Source organism: Megalops cyprinoides, chromosome 9 (assembly GCF_013368585.1).
Source record: "Megalops cyprinoides isolate fMegCyp1 chromosome 9, fMegCyp1.pri, whole genome shotgun sequence".
Classification (NCBI taxonomy): domain Eukaryota; kingdom Metazoa; phylum Chordata; class Actinopteri; order Elopiformes; family Megalopidae; genus Megalops; species Megalops cyprinoides.
In genome coordinates, this window is record NC_050591.1 from 20,624,140 (window position 1) to 20,649,612 (window position 25,473).

The window sequence follows — 25,473 nt, forward strand, 5'->3', positions numbered from 1 at the left end:
CACAACTATTGTGAAAGTGTTTGGAGAAAAAAAAATATATGGTTATAAGTGTACATTTTTTATTATTTAATGAATAACATTCTCTCATTAAGAGCGAAGATTAACACATTACTGATTAACAGAGAGTAGTTTACCAGGTTGAAGGAAAGTACAGGAGATAGCTTGTTCTCTTTAGCTGCCCCAGTGTGTGAATCAGAGCCAATGCAGGCCTTTTTTAAACTTCTCTGTGAGATGTTGCAGGTCTTACTTGATCCATTCTGTTTGATGATGATTGTTTAAATCTGGAATTCACCTTAACATTTCTCTCCTAACTTGGATTTAATTATCAAACTTAAGGAAAAGAGGTGTGTAAAATTTATCAAATGAAATATGAAATGCATAAAAGTTTATTGTGATGCTACAGAAATACAGATGCCATTGTTTCACAGTTTCTGACTTGCATGTCATTAAATTAAATTAAAATAAATGGATTTTAGTACCATTAAAATCAAACACTTGACCATGTCTGGGCTTGAGCATCTCTCTTTTTCTTTTTTTTCCCCTTTCTGTCACCCCCTCTCTGTTTTCCTCCCCTCTTCCTTTCTCTACGGCCTGTTCCTGTCTCTGTCTCCAGGTTACGGGTGGAGGTCTGATGTGCATAGAGCTGTCGCACAGCACACCATCCTCAGAAGCAGTAGCGTGCAGTACGCCATGTCTGGTTGTCACGGCAACACAAGGCGCAAGGAGGAACCTGAGTCAGCGTGGGCCGCGGTCTGAGCCGGGCCGGGCAGCGACATGCACCACCTTTTCCGTCTAGTGCTGGGCCAGAGGGATCTGTCACGCGCTGGCGACCTCTTCTCTCTGGAGGATGCAGAGATTGAGGACTGTCTCTCCGAGGCACTGGAGGAGATCAAGGCCATTTCTTGCTCTCCGGTGAGAATCACACCCTCCTTATCACTCTTCGGACAAGCAATTCCCAAGGGACACACTGTATCCCAGCATGCTTTGGGAAAAGTATTGTATTTCCCAACATACTTAGTAATACTTTCTCTTTAAAGAATTTTAACGTTGTTAGGTAACATTAGACTAGATAAGTCACATCTCTACATTAAGCAGCAATGTCACTAGACCGTAAGACCTCTCCTGTAGTGGCATCTGTTACCCAACATGCCACAGGATCATTTTCTGCATTGACAACATGCCATCCAATCTCTTTCTTATACACATCTTGTGGGCATAGTCCACTGAATGCTGCCTAATTCTAAATGAAACTCAAACCTCTGGACACCACATGAGAAACTCTGATGATTTTACAGATGATACTGTCTGGTGGCACTGTTCATGGATGTGTGGTCCGCTAAACAGTTTTGAAACATTTAAGCAAAGACCCATTGGGCATGAAATCATGCAGTGTACTTTCCCTGGGCTCAAAATTCATCACAAGGCCTACATGGCTTTCTTATTAAGTTGTTCTTTTGTCTTGTTCTATGTGACTGCAGTTTCACGCTCCTTGTCATTTTCCATAAAAGTTGCTGTCTGCAGGTCCAGTTTCTCAGAGCTGACTTAGCATGCATACTTCAGGGCTTAATTTGTCCTCAATTTCCAGCCTCGCTATCTTTTAATTATCATTGAAAAAAGTCTGTTCCTAAGATCTGTTTTAACAAGTAATCCCCTTTGGGGCACAGTGACGAACTCATGTGATTGTAGTTTGCTGTTATATAGTTAGTAATGATCCAGAAAGTACCACATTTCATACACCTGATTCTTTGAATCAACACTTTTACTGATGTACAATACTTGTATAAATTGCATAATGCATTCGACCAAAACTGGCCCAGATTAATTGATTGCTCACACAATGCATACAAAAAGTCAAGGCCTCATGGGCTGCTACAACACTATGCCTGACATTTCTTTGTTTCTGACTGGTTGTTGGCAGGACTACCTGACCAATGACAATGACCAGGCAGTGGTGGAAATTTGCATCACACGTATTACAACAGCGATCCGGGAGACACACTCCATCGAGAGACATGGGGCGGCACTGGTCTCTCTGTGGGAGTCCTGCTTGGAGCACAACCTTCAGCCCCAGGGCAAGGATGAGGACACGCCCCATGCCAAAATTGCCTCTGACATCACCAGCTGCATCCTGCAGGTCAGCTAGCCGGGTCACCCAACAGCTAAGATCACTAGCTGTTTGCTGCGATATGGTCATTGTGGAGCTAGACAGACCCAGTTCATCTTTTTGATGCCAACTCCTCCTCTGGTTTAAGGTAGATCACACTAATAATAGTCTCCCGTGCTTCATGTTAACTACATTCCGAGTGCAGTTTGAACTTGACTTTTCATAATCGGATTACCCTCTTCACCACCATAACTAACTTGCTGGCCAGTGTAATTCCCTAGCTTGTTTTACACAGGTCATCACAGCTCCACAGCTGTCTTTTCTGTTTGTGAATTGTGAAAAATAAAACATTCTTGGTCCTTAGAGTCTGTGTTATTACATGAAATGACTCAATTAGTGAAAGCCTCCACACATGGCAGTTCAGTTTTACATATGTATATATTCTGTAATCACAGTAAACTGAATAATATTAATTAATCTGTTTAATTCTCAGGCTCTAGTGTTACACCTCATTCGAACCCACCACCGTCTGTACTGTCTGACCCCTGACACATGTTGCTGAGTGTCAGGGGTCAGACAGTTTATAAGCCTCTGAGCTCTTTACCTGTGGAGTCAGGTGCGAATATTGCGTGCCCTGGAGGTGGCTGTAAAAACGTCGTGCATTTAAAGTGTGATAAATGCATGAGTGAATGTTGAAAATCCTTGAAAATAATCTAAATTGTTTCTGACAGCAGCTGTTTATCTCTGCACCGTATGTGCTTTTTTCCCCTACCCCCTCTTGCTTTTCCCAGCGAATCCAATACAGCCAAATCCCCCATGCTGTGTCATTCCCCAAGGCTTCCTCCACAACTGTACAGGCTGGAGGTTGTCTATCAGCAATGGAGGGCCAGAAAGGGATGCATGCTGAGCTGCTGGGAAGCTCAAGCTTAATTAGAAGGCTAGAGGGTCTGGCTGAATGGCTGACTTCTTCCAAGCCTTTGATCTGAGAACAAGACTGATATCAGAATGACTTTTTTGTCATTAGTTTGTAGATTGTGTTTTTGGCACGCTGCTACACACCGACTGTGGTGGGAGGGTTACTTGAGTTTGTTGGAAAGGTGTGTGTGTGTGTGTGTATGTGTGCCTGTGCTTGTGTGTGTGTGTGTGTGTGTGTGTGTGTGCGTGCATGTGTGTGTGTGAGAGTGTGTGTGAGTGTGAGTGTGTATGTATGTGTGGTGCCCCTTACTGGAAATCATAGGAATGGCAGGCAAATGGATTTCCCCAAAATTCAGATCACAGTTAGCTCCCTGAGTGTGACTTGGAGAGCTGGTCTCTAGAGCCACCTTGAATTCCAGTCCGAAAGTTTTCTTTATGGTATTACAGTAACAGATGTATTAGTGGTAGTTAGAGTAGAGAAAGTAGATGTAGAAGTAATGTTAGTTGTAACAACAACAAAGGAGGTAGCAGCAGTCCTAACAGTAGTCTTTCAGTTGTCAGTAGTGAGTGGAGTAGTAGTACTAATGGGAGTTGTAGTAATAGTTGATTGACATTGCCTCAAATCCCAACCTACCTGCATGTTCTCGAAAACCACCGGCAGGGGGCACCAAAACCTTTTCAATGACAGTCTCCACACATGCACGTAAGCTCAGTCAGGACATGAGCAGAAAGCTACTTTACTTTACAGGCATTGCAGGACTCTGTCTTTCTCCTTTTCTCTAGCGTGTCACTTGAGTTACCGGAAGCCATTATATTTAATTGGTGAAAAGCTATGCTTTATCTTTGGGTGTAGTGTTGAGTAGCCAGCACTAGACAAAAATGCACATTCAGATTGTAAGTCCAAATACGGGGCTGTACTATGTTTTTATCTGTGTCACTCCATATGATGAGTCTCTCAGAAAGGGGAAGATGCAAACTGAGCATGCTGTTGATCACCTTTTATTAGCGTGCCTTCATTCACATGAATGAACTGGGTGGTACCGTGTGTCCTGTGCTCATTCTCATCCTTTCCCTTGCAGAACTACAACCAGCCCCCTGTGATGGCACTGGCAGTGCCTGTGGCCGTGAAGTTTCTCCAGAGAGGGAACAAGGAGCTGTCACGAAATATGTCAAGCTACCTGTCCCTGGCAGCCATCGCCAAGGCCGAGCTTCTGGCCGAGCATACGGAGGCCATCACCTGTAGCGTGCTGCGAGGTAGGGGCCACATCTGAGGCATGTCTGTGGACATTAACACCATGGCAAAAACTCCAGTGGTGTTCCCATGGACTCCAATCAGGGTCTTCATAATGCAGTTGCATGTATTAAACTCAAAGTCTTAACCCAAAGGAGGGCTGGAATAGTGTTATGCTCATGCTCACTGGTCTGGGTGTTTTCTTAGCCTGGTCTGACACTGTTGCTCGTTCATTACAGTACATTATTGGCATTTAGTGGACGCCCTCATCCAGAGAGACTTACATAGGCTACCATTTTTTAAATGTTACCCATTTATACAGCAGTTCTGGGTTGAGTGCCTTGCCCAAGGGTACAACAGCATTCAACTTGAATGGATACACTTCTGTTCCTTTGTGCTGGAAGTTTCTCTGGAAGCGTCTGCTAAATGAATGCAATGTATTGTCATGTAATGTAATGAGTTTCACTGACATAGTATATTTCATCCATTTCAAGGGTCTAAAAGTGCTTAACAATGAAGGGGTGGAGAATTCAGCTCTGTCAGAACATGTAATTCTGACTAGGACATGAGTTATGTAAATGCCTCATTCTGTTAACCACATCCCAAATGAACCAGTATTCTGAGAATGAGAACCTGAGTATCACATGTGGAATGTTCTTTTCTTAAACAGAATATTGAGTCAGGTGAACACTTTCTGAATATTCTGGAATTTGAATATTCATTCCATAATTTATACTTGTACATGTTCAACGCTATGCAAGGATTCTTGGGTTACAGTTTACTCACTAGCTAGCAGTCATGGCTAACAAAAAGGCCTGCACCTTTGTAGTGATTGTCTGACAATTGTATTTTGAAAAACAGCTAATAAAAACAATGCAAAAGGGAGCATCATCTACTTTGTTCTCTCAGATAAGATAAATATCACAGAAGTTCACACCTGTCCTTTTACAGGGCTTATTTGGCATACTCTCATTACCATGTACATGTGAATATCAGCGGTGATCATATTGCATGGTGCAGCTTGTTCGAATTATGACCGAATGAGTAAAGACCATTATCCAGAATACCGTGGTCATGTAAACATGGTCGTTGTGGTACTCCCTGCTCTTTTTGTACAATTCTACTGGATCTTTAACGACCGCAGAGAGTCTGAATGTCAGCTGAATGCGTCCGAAAGGCACGTCTCCGCAGTAAATGTCATTGTGTGCATAGAACACCCTCTAACAGTGCTTGGACCTGATTTACATCTCTGAAGGACTTCCAGGATAGAATGACATGATCAGAACGGTTAATACAAAGCCTTTACACAGACCGAGGTAGAAATCCTGGCATCTGCTCCTGCTGCCAACATTAAAAAAGAAAGCCCTGGGGAAAGTGCCTGGTGGGATGCTCTATAACTCAATCCTATAAAGACCATTGACTTGGAATATGCTAGATTTGTCCAATTAAGTAGTTTTCCTGCAGTTTCCTTCACATACTTAATACTCAATAAAACATCAAATGAATTTCAAAAAACAGTGCATGTTTAAAATGAAAACTGTTGCTCAGTAGCCCATAAATCAATAACATTGTAATTAATTAAGAGAACTTTGCCTCAGTGCCACTACATTGTTGATTGAAAGGCATGGTGGGTGTAGCTTGCTAGCTATCCACACACCTCAGAGTGGGAGCAAGTGGCTGCACCATTCAGAAAAAGCATTATGGCCCTGGCTCAGTGAGGGATTTATTTCTTGCTCTCCAACACCCCCCTTCAAAAACCGTATTCAATAAATGATTTCATTTTCTGGGACTTACTCTTTGAAAGTATGTCCCATTGTTGCAGAGTTTAAAACCCTTCTAAGATGAAGATCCTTCAAACAGTGTTGTCATGGCACCAGAAAAGGCAGTCAAGAGAGAGCACTGGATATAAACCCCATCTGCTTTGGTTTTAATATTCTTTGGAATAAAATAATTTGGTCTACATTGTGTATATAATCAAACAAAAGTTAATAAGATAGTTTCTTTGATTGGGGTGTCAGCCAAAGGACAAGGAATCATTTCTTCACTCAAGAGACAGTGAGGAAAACATTCACAAAAATGTCTGCCTGTGACTGCCTATCTGTAGGCCATTCTACTTTTAATGGTTAAAAAAACATTTTTTGCCCTCTTAAAAAATGAATTGTCGCTAGCAGGCTCTAGTGTAAGAAACTAGTACATGAAACTGCATTATATATGTCATCCATCAATAAGAAACTGCTGGCGATGAAAGCAGCTTTCGGTGTATTTACATATTACCAGTCAATACAGATGGAATTTATGGCAGGAGCACGCGACGTAAGACATCATGCTAAAGGTCAGAGCAGTGGTTTCTCTCAGGAGGGTCCGGTCCATAAATCCCTCAGTCACGAGTCAAGCGCCATGTCCTGCTGCTCCACACAACACCCCTGTTGCGAAACGTGTGCTCTGTGGCCCCCTGCCCCCCTTTAGAGACCCTCATTATGAAACTATGTTAGGAAACCTTATTATAAAACCTCATTAGGGACTCCGCGGACCCCCAAAATCCCTGCCTGTGGGCGGAGTGATTGATCGGGCTGTAGCCAGGCCGGTGCCTCGTGGCACCACTTAGGTGCTCTGGAAAACGGGGAGCCATGTTTTGAAACTTGTAATGGACCCTGTTTGAGATGAATCTCCTCCTGTGGTACAACTCCCAGTAGGATCCCCCTGCACACACACACCTGATACACAAAAATAAGCTCACTAGTAAACAAGCATGCATCAATACAAAACAAAGTAGGTTTCAACCTTCCTGTGAATCCATACCCACCTAGCAGTCTTACTATGTGTGGTAGTGCAGGGAGTATTCTATGAATTAGACAAATGATTCTTTTTAGTGAGTCATACCCTCACACACACACACACACACACACACACACACACAAACACACACAAACACCCCCTGTGGGATACCTTTCCTCTCTATTCTTTGTGACAACAGTCAGTCCGTGGCCTTCATTTTTAGCTAAGGTGAAAGTTCAGCTCTTCAGAACAGGAGCTCATGTATATCAGTACTGCTGTGAATTCACACAGAGTTGTCAATTGATCGCAAATTATACAAGACACATTCTGCCAAAGTACATTTTGCATGTGTGGGAAATCTTCATGGGAACCCCTCAACAGACGCTCATGTTTCTGTCCAGCTCCGCCTCTGCCCGGCTGATTGCCTGCTCTGCGTGTGTATGATTGTACATGTTAACGTTTTATAGATTACTGCCAGTACAGGGAAGAGCATGTTCCCCCTCTGTTTTCACTGCCTCTCTGTGGGCATGTGTACTATACTGCTGGAGGCATTAAGAACAAAATGAACTACATGAGTATATGCAAACTCTGGCTAATCTCCAAACATTTGTGAAGCTTTAGAACAGAAAAGCTTTACTCTTGGAAGACCAGATGCTACTCACTCTGTTCCAAATTTGCCGCAGGGTTTCAGGATTTGAGTCGTGCAGGTTTGACTCCTGGGCTATGGTTGTAGTATGCTTGCTGAAAATAACCTGAACTACTTCAGTACATACCCAGCCATATGAATGGGTAACCTGCAAAATGTAAGTAACATAATAGAACGTAATGTAATGTATAGCAGTAGAAGAACCATGCTCATGCACTCTTTACAGCCTGCAGGGGGGCACAGCAGGGACCTAAAGCTGCAGTGTGTCTGTTCACGCCAACCCCAGCACCCCCCATCACCCCCCAGACCAGCAGAGCCTCATAGCTCCTACACACAGTCTTGTTAACACCAGCCCCTCCACGGTTGCCACTGCCACTTCTGGGAACTAATAAACATCGACCTTTCACCTCCCTCAGCCACTAAAACAGGAAGTGAATTTATGTAAGGAAGAGGGGAGGCGTAGGGTTTGTGTTTGGGCCGAGGGGCTGTTTTTGGAGAGACAAGCTAGTTTCAAAATTCTCATTCTCATAGCTTCATTAGGTAACACAACCCTTCCTCAGATAATGAAACACAAACTCAGATAACACAAGACTGCCTCAGATAACACAGCACCAATTCAATATACACAAGACGGCCTCAAGTAATTCAGCACTGTTTCAGGTAACACAAATCTGCCTTAGGTTACACATGATGGCCTCAGGTAATACAAGACTGCCTCAGGTAACACAAAATTACCCCAGGATGCACTGCATGGTCTTGCATAACACTAGACTGCCTCAGGTGCCACATCGCCACCTCAAATAACACGGCACAGACCGTGCCACACGGATAATGTGACTACGACAGAGGCCAGCGCTGAGGGTAACAACAGCTGTGTCTCCTGGCACCTGAAACCTGGACATCACAGTCTGGCTTTACTTTTGAAGCTTGATGCCCCCCTGCTGCAACTCAGAAGCATTTTCCTGCTGTGTTCACAGGAAACTGAACTGAGTGACCGATGACAAACCCCTCAGTTGGGCACAAACTCTATTAAACCTCTCACATGTGTGCAGGTCAGACACCGCAGTGCCCGTCTGGGGCATTTTCACACGCCATCTTCCAATGGCTGTTTTTCACAATTAGTCACCACTGTTGAAAGATCAAAGAGAGCCATCCATTCGCAGCCAAACCCACTGTGAAAAGGGACATTATGTCCAGTGGGTATTCTTTTTTTTTTTGGTTGATTGACGGGAGTCTGGGGTTTATTGTAATGAAACAACATCCTGCACACAATCCGAACCCTCCCTTCTTGCTGGGAGTTCGGCAGCACTGAGAGAGTCAGAGAGGTAGCAGAATGTGGCATGAGGTTTATAGGCAGTGAAGGCCTGGGGCTCTTTCATTATTAGTTATATCCTTTAAAGAATGTAGTCCCATTCACCATCTGGTATTACTAATGGCCCGCAGAGGGCTTTATTGAGACAGCCCCACTGACCGGGGCTTATTTAAATCATTAGAATCGCTTGTTTTTACAGCAGATGCTCTTATCCAGGGGGACTAACGTGTTCTCGGACCCGTGGCTCTGAGGTACAACAGTGGTCTCCCACCTGGGCTTTTAACTTACAAGCCTGAGGTCAGAGAGTATAGTGCCTAGCTAGCTGGCTGACCGCTATTCCACACTGCTGCTGTGACTGCTGTTCCACACTGCTGGTCTGACTGCTGCTCAACAGCGTTGTCCTCCACACTGATCCACACTATTGTACCTACTATGGCTCCACACTGCTGCTCTGACTTCTGCCCCACACTGCTGCTCTATCCACTGCACTAAGCCGCTGTTCTGACCTCTTGCTTCACACTGCTGTTCTGGCCATTGCTCCACACTGCAATCCTGACCACTGCTCCTCACAGCTGCCCTGACCACTTTGTATTGTATGGTGGTGAACATTTTAAATAGTTTAGATATCTGCAGATCCTATGTAAACTCCAAAGTAAAATATTTGGGACAAAATATAGACACAGTGGAGGAAATCAAACAGAGCAGGTTTGAATGAAACGACAGTGTCCCCACTCCATTAAAAATCGAGCAGAATCAGTCAGCCTGTCCTGGAGCATTTGGAGGCGTCTCCCAAGGAGGTTGCAGCTTGTTTGTCCTTATGGGCATGGTTGCTCATATAGAGCAAGGCTGAACTGTGCACACGAGCACCGCCAGTTGTTCTTCCACCACTGTTTTATTTGGAAAGCTTCACTGTAATAAATGCTCTACACAGACACATGTGGAGGCAATTTCAGGAGTGTGCTCATGACTGGCCCGTGCACGCGCCTGGCTCACACCCCAGCTTGCACCAGCGTAGCACGCACACTGCCCATGCTGTGGTTAATTATTGCAGCATGCAGTAATTAAGGAGATTTCCTGTCTGTAAAAGTTAGTGATTTCAATGCAAAATATGATCCAACGATTGGGCGGAACATAACTCAAAGCCCAAAAATATAAAATAATAATGCTGAAAGACACAAAGTGCTCTGTACTGTACGTCCCCTTTGATTAGTTGGTAACGGGTCACTGCAAACATACAAAATTGAACTCATTGTGGTTTTATTATTTTTTTATTCTTAAGTCCTTTATCCATTAGACAAAAATATTTATATACAAAATACATTCATTTTATTCAGTCATACCCAAACAATTTACAGTATAATACACATTTTTCTACATTTCAAAAAACAGAAAGAAAGACATAGCAGACATTGTAAACATTTTCCTTAATCCATTTTACAAACACAAGTCTTGGTGTGAAAGGAGACAATGAAGGAAATAATTATTCTGTAACTGACCGATTCACAGATAATTTCAAAATTCAAAATACAAATGACGCCCCAAAAAAAACAGAGATAAAATACAAGTAGGTTTTGTCAGATCTGAATGTAAACGTTTTAAATACAAAGTTGGAAATATTACACAATACATAGCTGAAAAAAGCCTAAGATTCACCTCATACAAAATAAAATAATATAAAAAGAAGACCCCTCTGATGCAGCTTGTAAACTGACATTCAGGAAAAAAAACACAATGCATCCTCTCACTCAGGCTCTTTATTCTGTTCTGAAGGGTATTTTTTTTACTTTGGTAAGCTGTTAGCTAGACTTCTTTTCCTAAGGTCAGATAATGCTGTATGAAATACCAGAAGATCCTTAAATGGGAAACGTTCACCCTTATAGTGAATAGACTCCAGTCTTTCTGTTTTTTTGCTGACGCTGTTGTTGGTATTGCTGAGTGTTCAGCTGTTACGTAGTTAGTTGATGTATTGAGCACCCCCGTGTGGTATAATTTCTGACACACCCCAGCCCACCACATTTCCCCGGCTGCCGCAGGACCCCTCCTGCTGAGCATTCTGGGAGATCTCCTCCGGTCCCAGCACGCGGTCCCACACATTGACCCCCGTCATCTTGCCGGCGAAGGCCAGCTTGGCGTCGAAGCCGCCGTCGAACCCGAAGCTGCAGCAGCCATTCTTCTCCTGGCCGAGCTGCATGGTGCCGCCGTCGGGCAGGGTGTGGCCCTCCGCCACCCCGGGCGAGCTGGCCACCTTCTGCCCGTTCACCCACAGCGCGGCCAGGCCCTCCTCTGAGCTCCAGGTGCCACAGAAGTGGCTCCACTTTCCGTCCTGCACCACGTCACTCGCCTCCACCAGGTGCGCCTCCCCGCCCACGGTGAAGAGCGCCGACTGGCCGCTCAGGACCAGCTGGATCTCAAAGGGGTTCTTCTTGGTGCCGTAGGAGAAGAGCACGGTCTTGTTGAGCGCCTCCCTCACCTTGGCCCACAGGCAGACCGTGAAGGTGCGCAGACCTAGCGGGGCGTCGGGGGTCACCGCCGCAAAGATCCGCCTGGATCGCATAGGGAACAGCAGAGCCATCTCACAGCCTGGTATGATAAGAAAGAAACAGAGAAAGTGGAAAAGGGTGGAGGAGAGAAAATAAGAAATGTAAGTAGAGGGGGTGAGAAAGAGAGGGAGCAGAAAGAGGGAGGAGTAGGCGGGACAGAGGGTCAGGAGAAAAGAGGGACATTTCAAGGTTAAAACTCATTGCACAACTTTTGGCAAGAGAAAGCAGCAGGCATTATTCAATCGAAATTGCAGTTAAAAGCATCCATAAATCTCAAGACCAACATTTTCTGGACTTTCCGTTTTTTCAACTTATGCATTCATTTCTCATCCTCTTTACCACTTTGCCAAACAACTCTTACAAAGTGTGGGAAGAAGTTGAAAGTTTATGGTTTTACATGCCATATTGCTCCTTATGCATGACACTACCCTCTGCGGTCTTATCCACCATTTTAGTTCTTGTTGAAAAAAATAAACAGTCCTTCAGACTTGTCTCCAGGGGTCATGCATATGGGTAGGGAGGTGATTTCTTTGACTATCACTTCCTGTCAGCATGGCTCCACTTTTTTAGTGGTATCAGTACAAGCACTACAGATTTGTGCAGGGGAGGATTTTTTTCTAGGTTGAAACACTTGGCGAGGTTCCACACATGGTCTAGTCAGCAGCAGAGTTCACTTCTACTCACAGTACATTCGATGTGACACACTGGACCTATAATGTGTTTTCTCAAAGGAGCTGTAACATTGTAATGATATGATAACATTTTCACAATGTTACAGGAACGTTGTGTTCATCTCTTCTACTGTGCCTGTTTCCCATCATGCAGGGAGGAAACCCCCCCCCCCCCCCCCAATTCCTGTGGTGTGGGTTACTGACAGTTAGACCTGCTGAGAGATGTGAGTCGGGACAGCTGTACAGTCTCGCCCAAGGTGTTGTGGGACATCACAGGGAAGCTGGGGGGGAGGGAGGGGGACAATGGGAGATCATACAGTAGATCATGGCCCTCTTCAAGTCTGAATCTCCCAAGGTGGCCGAAGATGGAGACAGAACTACTCTGCTTATCAGTCAGCTTTGGCAAGCAGATTCTCTTTTCCTACCAGACCCAAAATATTGACATTACATTTGTCTTAGATTTCCTCCCCTCAGGGATATAATCCCTCATGACACAAAGGGCCCCATCTGTTTTTCTTTATCGACAGCTTTGGTGTGGTCGCAGCACTTAACTGTAAATGATTATCCCTTCTTCTGTTTTTCATACGGAGAGACAGATTTACTGAACAGATAATACAGACAATATGGATGTTTGGAGATTAAATCATCTATACCTGATGGAGTCGAGAATATATCCGGCTTACTGACAGGGATCACTGCCTTGATGGAAACTGAAGAATTTTTTTTTTTCTTTTTTGGTAGAGCACATCCTAATAAGGCAGCATATGGAAACTTGGAAACTTGGAAATTGTGTATTATGCTGTGGCAATGGTGGGGGTGCATTTCATGGTGAGTTTCTCATTAAGCCCCCCAGATAAACCCTTGTCAGCAGTGCAGTTTGAACAGACAGGAAGTGGTACCTGCAGGCAGGAAGTGCTGCGCGGCTGACCTCAAGGAGAGGTCCAGCTGGACACGGGCCTTCTGGAGGTCTGCTGCCATGGCGGCGAGGCTCTTCTCCAATTGGCTGCCCTCAGCCTTGGTCACTTCCTGGACTGCTCCGGTGGAAGTGAAGCCCTTGGTCGCTGAGCCACTCAGACAGCTGCTCTCCAGTTTACCCAAGCGGGCGGCCTGGTTTCGGCTGGCGGCCAGGAGCTGCTGCATCATCGCATCCTGATGAGTCCGCTGCTCTACGCTGGCTTCCCTCTGCCGCTCAAAGGCCTGGGCCAGCTTCATGTCCATCTGCACGGCCAGCCGCCGGCCGGCGTTGTCCACGGCGCTGGCACAGCCCCCCGCGTAGTTGGCCACGAACTGCAGCATCTCTCCCCGCAGAGACTGCAGCTCCACCTTGATGATGTCGTCGGCGTACTGCAGCAGCATGTTCTCCTTCATCTGGGAGTTCTCCAGCATGGTGAAGAGTTTGTCCCACTTGGTGAACTCCGGCGTCTTGCAGGGACTCAGTGTGGGCCCCACTGCAGTGGGAGGGGGAGGGGGAGGTGGTGGAGGAGGAGGGGGAACAAACAGACTTCTTAGTGGGCAAATGGATAGATGGACAGATACAGACATGAAAATGTGGAAAGGCAGGAGTGGCTATAGAGAAAGGGTCTCGGTGCGTAGATGCATAGATAAGAAAAGGACGAGGTGCATAACTGAGTGAATGGTAGCTTGCTGCGTTGATGTGCTTGCTAAATAGATAGATTCTTAGAGATAGATAAAGATGCGTACAGGCAGATGGATCAGCCATCTCGGAGGATGGCTTTAGCATATGGATGAATAATGTGGATGAAAATATTGATGAAAAGTTGTACAACGCATGGATAAACTGTAAAGTGAAGAGAATGACATAAGGGTAATGTATATAATAAATATGTATAAAAATTAAATATTTAAACAGATAAACGCTCAGCGCTAACAGTAGATTCCGTGTGAGTTCTTGGCAGTTCTGAATGCTGTTTTGTGTGCAAAACACTTCTTTCCAGCTTTTAATGAAGCCCCCCCCATGCATCATGATTAATCATATTTAATCACATTAAAACTTGAACCTCAAGCAGTCTGTTTCTTTTTTCTCTGAAGGAATTTGAGCATTTTCCTCGACCTCCTGTTTTCTCCGCTGTTCTGTGCCCAAGCACATTGAATTGCTTCCCAAAGCAGCTCAAAAAGTAGTCCCAATTAGGTTTCATTTCTGGTGGTGGCAGCTCATTTCTTCTGCTTGACCACGATGGGTTATTAAATCCACGGCCACTACACCATCAACGGGACAGGTTACATAAACAAGACAGGAGAACGGAAAAAAGTGTAGAAGACGAAAATATTTGTTTTTTTTTTAACTTACCATCTTGTTGGTTGCTTTCTGGTTGGTCAGTCTCCTGTTGCTCGCCCTCAGCAATTTCATTGTAAAAGGGATCAGCGTAATTCACTTCGATCTCTTCCTCATAGGCTTGTGTCAGCTGCAAACAGGTAGAGCAGATGACACACACCAGGAGAACCCTCAGCAGAGGCATGGTGGTGTCTGTATGTGTGTCTGTCTCACTCTCTTTCTATCGCTCTCTCTCTCTGTTGAGCACGTTGCGTTTCAGCAGGCTGCGGTCCGTAGTCCTCCTTTTTAGTGCTGAGCAATCTTTTGGCTGCGTTCCTCGGTGTGGAGAGAGCACCAGCTGAAAGTGGACTGAGCTTGCACGGGGCTGCTCAGTCTATATAAACACAGCGCGCAGAGCAGGGAAGTCGGGGAGTGAGTAATGCTTCGTTGGAGGTAGCATGTGTGTTGTAATCAAATATAACTGCTGCTCCTGCAGGCTGGGGGGGGGGAGAGAGAGAGAGAGTGAAGATGGGGGGCAGGGGTGGGGGATGGGTTTAAAGAGAGAAGGAGACAGAACAAGAAAAATTTTGTCCCCCTCTGAGAGTATGTTTTGTGTGGGGGTGGACGAGACAGAAAAAGGGGCTACCAAAAGGGGATTATTTTTCCTTTTTTCATCTTCCTGACTGTGGGGGGAAGCGTAATGGCTTCCTCATGAGAAACCACCCCCCCCCTCGCCGTTCCTCCCAGGTTCTTGCTACCACTCTCTCATTTCTGGGATGTGGTGGCGTGGCACTGCCATGTGCCAGAGCCAGCAGGCGAAGGCCTGGTGACGGAAAGAAAGGTGACAGGGCAAACTGTCGGGGGGCCTGCATTTCAAAGCCTGCTCACTTAATTTGAAAGGTAAATGTAGCAGTGAAAGAGAGGAAGAAGCCCCAAATAGTAGTGTCGAGCCCAGATCTCCATCCACCAAACCCTCAACGAGTCAGGCTCTACTTTGGTTAGACAGTGATGATGAGACACCCTGTCTCTTCATCATTGTCTCTTTCTCTCTATGACACACTTCATAGCCATAGAGGAGATGTATATCACATGGATCAACATATTAGGTTGCTTTACCAGTGTTGGAAGGTGCCATTTTTAGATAGTGGCTGTTAAATGAACTATGCGTGCTCTTTTCAGTTTTGATAGTCCATGAGGTACAGTGTACTGAGCGAGAGCAGTTCAAAGCAAGTGAGAAGCAATACAGAAATGGGCCAGAATCACCACCATTCGCAAGTGCAGGAAATGAAGACTCATACCAGAAAAGCTAATCAGCATTTAGATTTTCTTTCTTTCAACATGGGTGCTCTTCAATAGCTCTGACTGTGTTTCTGGCATTTTCTACCTCACTTGGTGAGGCATCTTTAATGCTGTTCACTGCTGAAAGAGCTGCTCACTCAGTGAGTGAATGAGCGAGGGCTGCCATTTCTGGTGTTGCTTCCTCCAGTTGCAGCCAATAGAGGGGTAGTCCCTTTTTTCTGTATAAATGGATTCTGAACTACTTTGGCTTTTTTCCCAGTGTGGTGCTGCAGGGTCATATAAACACAAAAAGGGAAAATACGAGAACACAAGAATTTGACTTCTACATTTGACTTCTTTGTTTTATTCACAGCAACACTTCAGATATGTGCAACTATAATGGCAGTGTTTCCTCTGTAGACTCACAGTGACTGTCAAAATTTTGCAGAAACATTGCCAAAATGCCTCAGGCTGTTTGAGATGCCTGTACAGTACAACCCTTCAGAATGAGGCCTCCCTCTAGCGTCTACACTCTGAATTCCCGACTCAGCAATTTTGCTCCTCCAGGACGTTTTAAAATACAGTTGATGACACAGCCATATTGCACCAGAACCATTCTTTTTCAGCTAAAGGGGCTTTGCTGAGGGAAATGCCGTGGCTTGGCCGTGAAAAAATCTTCACAAAGGCTTGTAAAAACCTACAGGTCAGAATGTTCTTGCTCAAGTGCCCAAATTGCAGCAGGTTTCAGTTTTATTGGAAGTTCTGTACATTACATTATGATCGCTAAACCTTTTTTTCCCTCTTATCCAGAGCCCAGTTTACATGTTTTTGTGTTGTCCATTAATACAGCTGGAATTTCAGGTTACATGACCATGTTTTTACTGTGACCACATAAGTATGAGCATATTGGAAGACACCCACCCAAACAGTGCCCCATCTGGGACTCAAACCTGCCACCTCCTGGTGATAAGCATAGTTCCTGAGTCACTAAACTACACTCTTTAGAATTTAGAAAGTACTCTTTGATAAAAGATGGCATTCTCCACATTTATTAACACAAATATGTACAGTGTAAAAATACATGTTCAAATGGCTCTTGTTTGTTTCTGAAATGACTGTGTTTAAGGGTCTGGGTAATAGAACCTTGAGTGCATTTGTTGTCATCTTCCTTCCTATCTGGGCACTTCAGGCTTATGCAACATCCCAAGAATAAATGCAGCGTTCTCAGGGCAGGTCGTCAGTGGAGTTCTGTGTTTTACAGCCGACATCAGTAAAGCAGGCCCTGTGGGGGTCAGTCTCTCAGAACCAGTCTCAGTGTCAAAGTCAGTGTTATTTCAGGGGTCAGCCGGTAACCACTGAAGACCTATTTTAACATTTTCATAACCACACACTTCAAGAGGGGAAACTGCTGAGGGTTTTGTGTTGCGCTGTGCATGTCGTAGACTGGAGTGTATTGTATAATGTGATTTATTGTCGTTGTGTCTGTGAGAATGGGGCCGCACTGCTAATATCACTGTACATGTGTTCTCTTTGAAGTGCACACACCACCACTGGAGCACTTCACACAGCAATAAAGACTTTTTTCAGGATGTTGACAGGACAGACAGTTGTTAAATATGCTCACCATAGCCTATCCCTTAGGCCACTGTCCAAGGCATGGCTGAAGTTTACAATGCACAGTAACCATCCACATATCTCAGGAACAATGACAAAAACGCCAAGCCAAATATACGTGGAGTAAAACTCTTTTTGGCTATAGAGAGTCACTGCAAAACACCATACTCTCTATACAATGAATAATGTTCATCTCATGTTGCACACCACCAGCTGAGAGGTTGCACTCCTCCGGGGTTTGGTTAGCGTGGTCTTCATGTCTTCATCACATTCAGAGGTAGGGTTGCATGATAACAGGAGCGCTGTGGTGTGCTTTTAAGAACCGGTCTCTCAACAGGCACATGGAGTGAGTTGTGCAAATGAGGATGTTGTGCGGAGTCGTAAATCCAGGAATGAGCGTTTCTCTTCCCAGACCACTGGCTCCGTCCCTCTGCATTCCACCACTCAGACTAATAAATACTCTTCTCTGTCACCTTCTCAGAGACATGCACACTCATGTACACACACTCCGCTACTACACACACATATTCTCACACATGATTGTGTATATACACCCTTTTACCAAGTACTCGTACACACAGTATCAGTCAAAAGTGGAAGGGTTTTTCTTTCTTTTAACTATGGAATAGCACAAATGGAATAATGCAGTGACCAAAATCCAATCTTACATTTTAGATTTTTCAAAGTCGCCAAATAATTTTTTTTTGGAAAGAGATTCAGACATAAGAATCAACTTCACTATTTATATTTGTCTAAGAAACAAATTTCAAACATGTAAGCATAAGTCTTTAGAACAAAATGTCTTTGAATGCATGTTTCCCATTGTCTTAATCAGGTGTGTGCAAACTTTTGACTGATACTGTACACATACACACACACACGCACAACTATCATACATACATACCGAGACACTTTCTGTGTGCTTATCTCTCTTTCTGTCTCTCACACACACTGATCAACTGTACACATACACATACATATCCATACACCCGTAAGCATACACACACAAAGTCAAAACACCCTTCATGTCTAAACACGGGCAGGCAACCTTTTACCACGCACCACTCTCGGAGACAAACATGCGCACGTGTACTCACACGGAGACACCCTGCAGAAGGGTAGCTGGCCTCCGATGAATCAAGTATCTGTGCAGCATGTGTGTGTGTGCATGTGCAGAGGCAACTGAGCTCTGGTGACAACATCAAAGGGCTTTAATACTCCATTGACATGGTAACCTGCAGCGGCGCACTTTATTGGTTGTTTTGTTTGGTTTGCAGTGTTATTGCAGGAGGCGACAGGTCAACTGGTCAGGTCAGCCATTAGGGTTGTTGTGAGAGCAGGCTGTCGCCACGGCAGCAGTGAGACCCTGTGCCGCGCTGTCACCTCCTCTAGAACCTGCAAAAACCTTCTTGATGGGAGGGCCATGAGCAGGCAAAGGCCATGTTTCGATCAACTGAACTTAACTCTTAGCTCACTGTACAGCACACACCTTTTACCTCAGAGATGTCAACAGGACTCTTATTTGCGCATATTTCTTCCTATCTGATGTCTGCAGAAAGTGGAAGTATTCCCAATCCATTGGAGGTTTAGCTATGCCAATGGGTGAAATTGATGTAACTTCCAACAACTTTTGTGATGTCATTCAGAATGGGTCGGGAACTAGATGTACAGTTTGTGATCTTTTTGTTAAATAATTCATTCTACCAAATGAGGGAGAGAAGAAGATATAGTTGGGTACAAATAGTCCCATTTTCTGAGAAGCAATCCCCCTATAGAAAGTGGGGGATTGTTTCCAGATGAACAGCTATAGTTGTACACTACTGTAATGCATGCTGGGATATGCCAGCAGGGCTGGGGGTCTGCTTTCTGAACCCTGTTCTGGTCAGAGCAGAGCCCATGTGTCAGACAGATGACATGGCTTGACATTTAACAAAATAAATATATAAATAAAAAATAAAATAAAACAAAGGACAGCATAAAAACAACATCAACTAATGATTAAGAATGGAAAAAAGTTGTCATGTTGTTGTTAATTGCACACATAATGAATCGTTGCTCTTTCAGCAAGAGCGTCTCGAATGAAATCACATCCACATTTCACCAGCGAGTAGAAGCTTGCTGGAAAATGTTTGCGGCAGTCGTTGACATTTATTATGGTCTATGGTTTTATGTATGGGAAGATACAGCAAAAAGGGTTTATATATGAGAGACTGTCAGTTCCATCATGAGTAACACTAAACCTTAATGTCAATTTACAAACCTCAAGTCTATGTTAGGAGTTAATTAGTTAAGTGAGGTTTGTAGTGTCACTGTCTGTTAGCCGTTATTACTGTATTTCTTTGGCTAATGAAAATGGATGCAATGCTGTCAATATTCATGTGAAGATTGCAGACTTCTGGACTATGAGGAATGATGTGATGTTCACAGAGAGAAGAGAGGGTTTATTGGTCAGGCAGACTCAATAAAGATGATGCTTAGTTACATCAGATGGTTAAGTGCTAGTGTGAACCAGATATTGCAGCATTCCAGAGGTTTGAGATGCATTGATCATTCAAATCAAAATAATAGTCAAAATATGAATGTGTCCAAGAGCTGGGGTGATCATATCACAGTTGAAATCTTTGCTAATTCAAATTTAATAACTGCTAATATTGGTTATGCATTTTCTCATGCATTTTACGTAGCTGATAATTTGACATACTTTCTTTTTGTACAGCTGGATATTTAGCAATTACAATTATAAACCCACCTTAACCACTGCACCATATTGCTGACTGATAACAGTAATTCCTTGTGCTCAGTGCAGGAAGTCATTTTGGTTTGGATAGTGTTTTTGTTGTAACTCATCCTGCGGTCAGGTGTTTCTGTACCTTTGGTCTTGATGTTGGCTTTGCTTTTCCTTGTTTCCTTCCTGCAGGGAACCACATGCTCCTGCGGGTCCTGCCGTCCGTGTATAAGAAGCAGCCGGAAGCCATCCACCTCCACATTGGGGAACTGACGGCGATGATGCCCCAGCTGGAGCAGCCGGAGCAGCAGCACCTTCTCAGGCTGCTGCAGATGGTAGCCAAGCAACACCCCCTGGTGAGTGTCATGGCCTCTCAGGTGTGGCTGTGGTGCGGCAGTTTAAAAAACACGACCCGACAGGGAGCAGTCATTGGAAGTTCCCAGATATTGTGTTGTACACACAAGGCTAAGTCACGTCCCAAGGGGACGAGGGAAAGCCCTAATGAGTTATGTCATTCTTCCAGTTGGAGTGGCAATAAAGCTCTTCCCTGTAAATAATGACACACAGAAAACAAGCAGCCATTGTAATTGCTCTCTCATTCCAGTCTGACTATTCAATGCCGAGCCAAAAATAAATGGAGTCTTGAGTTTATTCGCTGAATCTTACAGGCGGTCTTTTTCATCCACTTGTGGTTTCACATTAAAAATCTCCAAAACCAGAATCAGGCATTATCATTTTTCACAAACATGCTATCTCAGTCTGCAGTATATTCAACAAAGAAACAGGGTAACCAATAGGTGTACAAGGTGACTAGTCTGGCACATTTCAAGCTCGGGTCATTAAAAAGCATCTCTACACCCAAAGAGATACTGTATGTCTATGTAACGCTCCCCTCCTAGAGAACTGGGCAAAAATGTTAAATGCAATAGAAACAGAGTGGCGTAATAGCTTCTCCCTCCTTTTAAATTAGCCTCTGAAAATACCTTGTAAACAGAAGAGCAGTTTAACTGACAGCCCTGTCATGGCACTGTGAAGTGGGATTATTGAATCAACAGAGAGCTGATGAGAGAGTCACAATGAAAGGGGGCGGTTTGGGCCTGGCCAATCAGAGCACAGTGGGCTCCGACCCAGGCCAGTCATGTTGTAGCGTGAGCTGCCCCTGGGGGACCGTGGTTGAAGGAAAAGTTCAGAGTGTGGTCTATGTGTGCTTTCTTTTTATTCTTCTTCTAAATTTCTCCTTTTTTTTGTTTCTCCATGAACCATCCAGTAGAGCTCTCAGATGTTCCTATAAAAAGCCCCCTGTACTGCAAAGCACGGCAGGCTTTCACTGTCAGCCCCTTTAACTCTTACCCCTTTCCTCTTCATCTGTCGCTTCCTTCTCTTTCTCTTCTTCTGCCTCTCTCAATGACTATTCCTACCCTTTCACCCACTCATGTGCCTTATTTTGAATTTCCTCTCTTCCTCTTCTTCTTCCTCCTCCCATATATTTACCTTCATCCCATGGGTCTCTTCTTAATTCTCAGCAGGGAGGTGGGTGGCATAATGTGTAGGGAATTGGACCTTCCTTTATGGTTGCTGGAGTCCTAGGTGTTGTGCTGCTGTTGTACCTTAAGATAAGTTATAACTTATAAGAAGTTAACAGCCCCATTAAATTTCCTCTGTTTGAATGAATAATGTAGTGACATGTAATAATGTAAAACATAAGCTGTGTAAGTTAGATAAGGATGTCTGTTAAACAAATAATATGATACCCTCCTGCAGGTGTTAAGCTCTCTGGTGCCCTCTTTGGTGGGGTACCTCAGTGACCCTGTGCTCAATGACTCAGTGCTAACGGTGTTGGTGGACGTATCCCTGGCCAGCCCAGCCTCTCTGTCCTCCTTCCTTCCCACGCTAAGAGGTATCGGACAGCAGTTTCCTGCTCTCCTGGGCCACGTCGCCAAGATCCATGGAGCTGTGGGACTGACCAATGAGGTGAGTAACTCACTGCCCTTGATACCCAATCACCCGACTCCCCCCACCTCCCTTCAGGATGTTGTACTGCACCCAGTGCTACTGAGATCCATCCATCAGTGCATCTACTGCTACTCTGTGGCCTAAGAGGATGTTGTTACTTTATGTCATTTATCATTAGTGTTTACATTTGTGTAAGACACAATGTCTGCCCTGTTTTGTTCCCTAAATTGATTTATTGTGGTATATCTTATGAACAAGGACTGCAGATATCATGACAGGATGCCATATAACATACAAAGACTTTTTAACAAGGCGCTCCATTTTGTTTCCCCTTGTACCTATTCTTCACTTTCCCCCTGTCTCCCTTGTTTTTCCTTTCTCTGCCTCTCCGGCTATCTCGTCACTCCTCCTCCCCCTTTCTTTCCTTCACCTCTTCTCCCTCTCTGCCGCTCTCCCTTTCTCCCCTGCGCTGCTCTCTTCTGTCCTTCTTTTTCCATCTCTTTCCCTCCCTCCCTCAAACACTATGTTTCGCTCTTCCTTTCTCTCCCGCTCTTTCTCCCCTCTCCTGTCTTCCCCATAGAGCTCTGTTGCTAGCACTCTATAGTCAGTCCATCCATGTGGTGGTGCTGATATAGATTCCCTGAGCTGCCATTCACAGAAGGAGTAAGAAAGGACTGTTTGGGCCAGACCCAGTCACCCCTCTTAGGCCCTCTCACCCTGCCAGCCAATTAGAACATCACTGAAACACTTAACTCAGTGGGCTCACCCTTTGTTCTTATCCCCTGGTGCTATGCCACATTAGGCCCCTCTCTTTCTCTGCTTTCTTCACTTTGCCCTACCAAGACGTCTCCCTCACCCAGCAAGCCTGGCTTTTGGAGGCAACCTAACAGAAACTGGAAGGAGCCCAACCTACTCTTGTATCGCTTTGTTTGTCCTACATCTGCATTCGTTTGCTTTGGCCTACTAAGGCACTTATGCATAGAAACAAACCTAATGGCTGAAATATGTAGAAACATATGCTGTAAACTGGAGTGAGCTTAGGTTTTATTTCAGAGAAAGGCAATAAATAGTATGTCATGCTCCATGAACAGGATATAAATCAAAGGGTAGTGATTTGAACATACTTAGGTTGAAATAGTAAAGCAAGGATCACAACCAGAATTATCTTCTATGATTTATTAAAGCAGAAACATATAAATATTAGAAGATTAAAAACAAAAAACAAGTGCGTAACTGAATGAAGCTTTTGTGTATGAAGCTGTATCAGGAAGAAATTAGACAATTTGATAGTTGCCCAAATATTCAGGGAACTGCTCCACGCAAAAAGAAGCGTATCATATTCTTCGTTCATGTGTGCCATTTATGGGACTGGAATGGCTAGTTAAAGTTAGGAAGACACTGCGTGCCAATTCAAAATGCCGAGTGAAGATTTTCCGGATTCAGTGGGAATTAGGAAAAACAGGAAAAGAAACAGGGGAAAAAATAGCTGCTTTAGTTTTAAAATGCTTGCAATCGTGCTCAGGCTGTTTTGTTTGCTCCGAAATGGTCAACACACGCTATAAGTGGGTTCCATGGCACCAGCAAGGCTCGGATCAGAATCTTGGGGTGATTGGAAGTGACGGGCCAAATCGCTCAACCCGACGGGGGGCAAACCACATTTTGCGGGTCCTTGTTTGTCCTCATCACGGCAGGCCTTGTTTCTTGTTTTGTTTCATTGTTCTTGCAAATTATTTTGATGAGTGTAGCTGAGATGTGTGCTGGGGCATTGTAAATCCAGTTTTGCTGCCTGCAAGTTGCTCCAACTTTGGAGACAAATGAGGGGGTTTGTCAACTGGATACGAATATCTAATTCTTGCTATCTTTTGGCGAAGACTTTAGTAAATCTGGTTTTTTCCCTCTGTATGTGGTGGAAGGACACAGTTTTTTTCATTTGGTTGATTACAGTGGCTGGACAGCTTCATATGAAGGACGGAAGTTGCGGAACAAAGTTGGGATCCTCAAGGGCAGTCTGTCATGAGTCCCTCCATGTCTAAAACATCATGGCATATGGGAACATGAAATTAAATTTCATTTAAAATATCAAACATACTGAACTTTATACTGATTGTATAAAACATACTGAATTTTACAGAACAGATCCATCAAGCTTTACAGAGCAGGTCCATCAAGTCACATAATTATGCGCTGTTTTTTCGATGGACTCAAAACACGGCACAGTTTTTGTTTAGCATGGGTCAGCTGAGTTACTAAGATGGACCTCAATGAAATATCAGTGGAAATTTAGAAGCACCATATTTCAGACCCTTTTGAGAGGCTGCATTTGATGAGCAAATGATTTTACTAAGTGATCAAATAACCACCCATCAGTGGAGCCTCTGGCCACCGTAATGAATTGCCTTGAACCTCAGCTTTTGTTTCTTTTAACATTTGCTGCGAAAAAGTGCGTAGAATGAAATTACAGTCCCACTTACATAGAAAGCTGATAACGTTAGTGAAATGTAAACTGAGGTCCCTGCAATCGCAGAATCCATATGTACAGATGCCAGGGTCTTCCATTCTATTTGGCGTTATTCGTGTCTTTAGGAAAGGACACAGACATGTGAAGGAGGGTCTTAGAACTAAATGACCAATTATCTGTTTAATCAAATTACAATGCTTCTCAAATTACTTCCCGTTATAGGGTCCCCTTGAAAACTATTAAATGAATAAATAAAACCATATGTTGCTGCAGAAAAAAATCGTTATATGTAAAGTGGCTGTTAAGATGTTGTGATTGGCCCAACACTAAAATGGCTTGAGACCAGAAAATACATGTCTATTCGTTCAACACTTAATAATTAAAAAGTTATACAAACTCACGTGACAGGTTTTACAGCCTCATTTCATAAACACGCAGTACTATGTGTACCCCCATGATTTTTTTGCCCTTCTCAGTATTTATTTTCAGATGTCTCTCTGAGTTTTATGTTGTTAAGGGATTATTTTCACTTAAAACCTAGAGTGAGGGTACGTTCTATAGTCAAGTTTAAATGTTTTGATCTTCCTGAGCAATGTTAAAACAGACAGCTGTGAAGTCTTTGACCAGGATATACCACAACACTTCGAAAAGTTTGTCTGTTCAAGTCTGTTTGAGGACATAATGCATACACACAGGGAGTAACCACTTTGTGATGAAGGGAAATATCCTGGCTATGTCAGGGGTGATGCGCTGTCGGAAAAACAAGGGAGACGAATGGCGAATTTATGAAATAGACATCTGGCAGAGGAAGGGCAATCTGGGAAGAATGTTTGGGGAACAATAGAGGTACAGATCCCAGATGGAGGAGGTAGAGTGATGTGTGTGTGTGTGTCTGTGTGTGTGTGTGTATGTGCGTGCGTCTGCAGGGTGGGGGGTCCTCTGGGGGGCGGGGAAGGATGCCAAGCATAAAGGGCACTCC

At 44.2% G+C, this 25,473-nt stretch overlaps 2 protein-coding genes across 2 annotated transcripts in view; one reads left to right on the top strand and one right to left on the bottom strand.

Annotated features, from left to right (window-relative positions):
- Positions 1 to 774: 774 nt before the first annotated feature.
- Positions 775 to 25,473, top strand: part of veph1 (ventricular zone expressed PH domain-containing 1) — a 52,613-nt gene continuing 27,914 nt past the window's right edge. The window contains exons 1-5 of the mRNA XM_036536788.1: positions 775 to 912; positions 1,919 to 2,134; positions 4,099 to 4,273; positions 20,276 to 20,439; positions 21,845 to 22,054. Coding sequence (XP_036392681.1) covers positions 775 to 912; positions 1,919 to 2,134; positions 4,099 to 4,273; positions 20,276 to 20,439; positions 21,845 to 22,054 — 903 coding nt within the window. The remainder of the gene's footprint in view (positions 913 to 1,918; positions 2,135 to 4,098; positions 4,274 to 20,275; positions 20,440 to 21,844; positions 22,055 to 25,473) is intronic.
- ptx3a (pentraxin 3, long a) lies at positions 10,525 to 14,853 on the bottom strand. Its single transcript, XM_036536789.1, has 3 exons — positions 14,503 to 14,853; positions 13,094 to 13,642; positions 10,525 to 11,563 (listed from the first exon to the last, which is right to left on the bottom strand). The coding sequence occupies exons 1-3, from the start codon at positions 14,669 to 14,671 to the stop codon at positions 10,938 to 10,940; spliced, it is 1,344 nt and encodes a 447-aa protein (XP_036392682.1). The 5' UTR covers positions 14,672 to 14,853; the 3' UTR covers positions 10,525 to 10,937.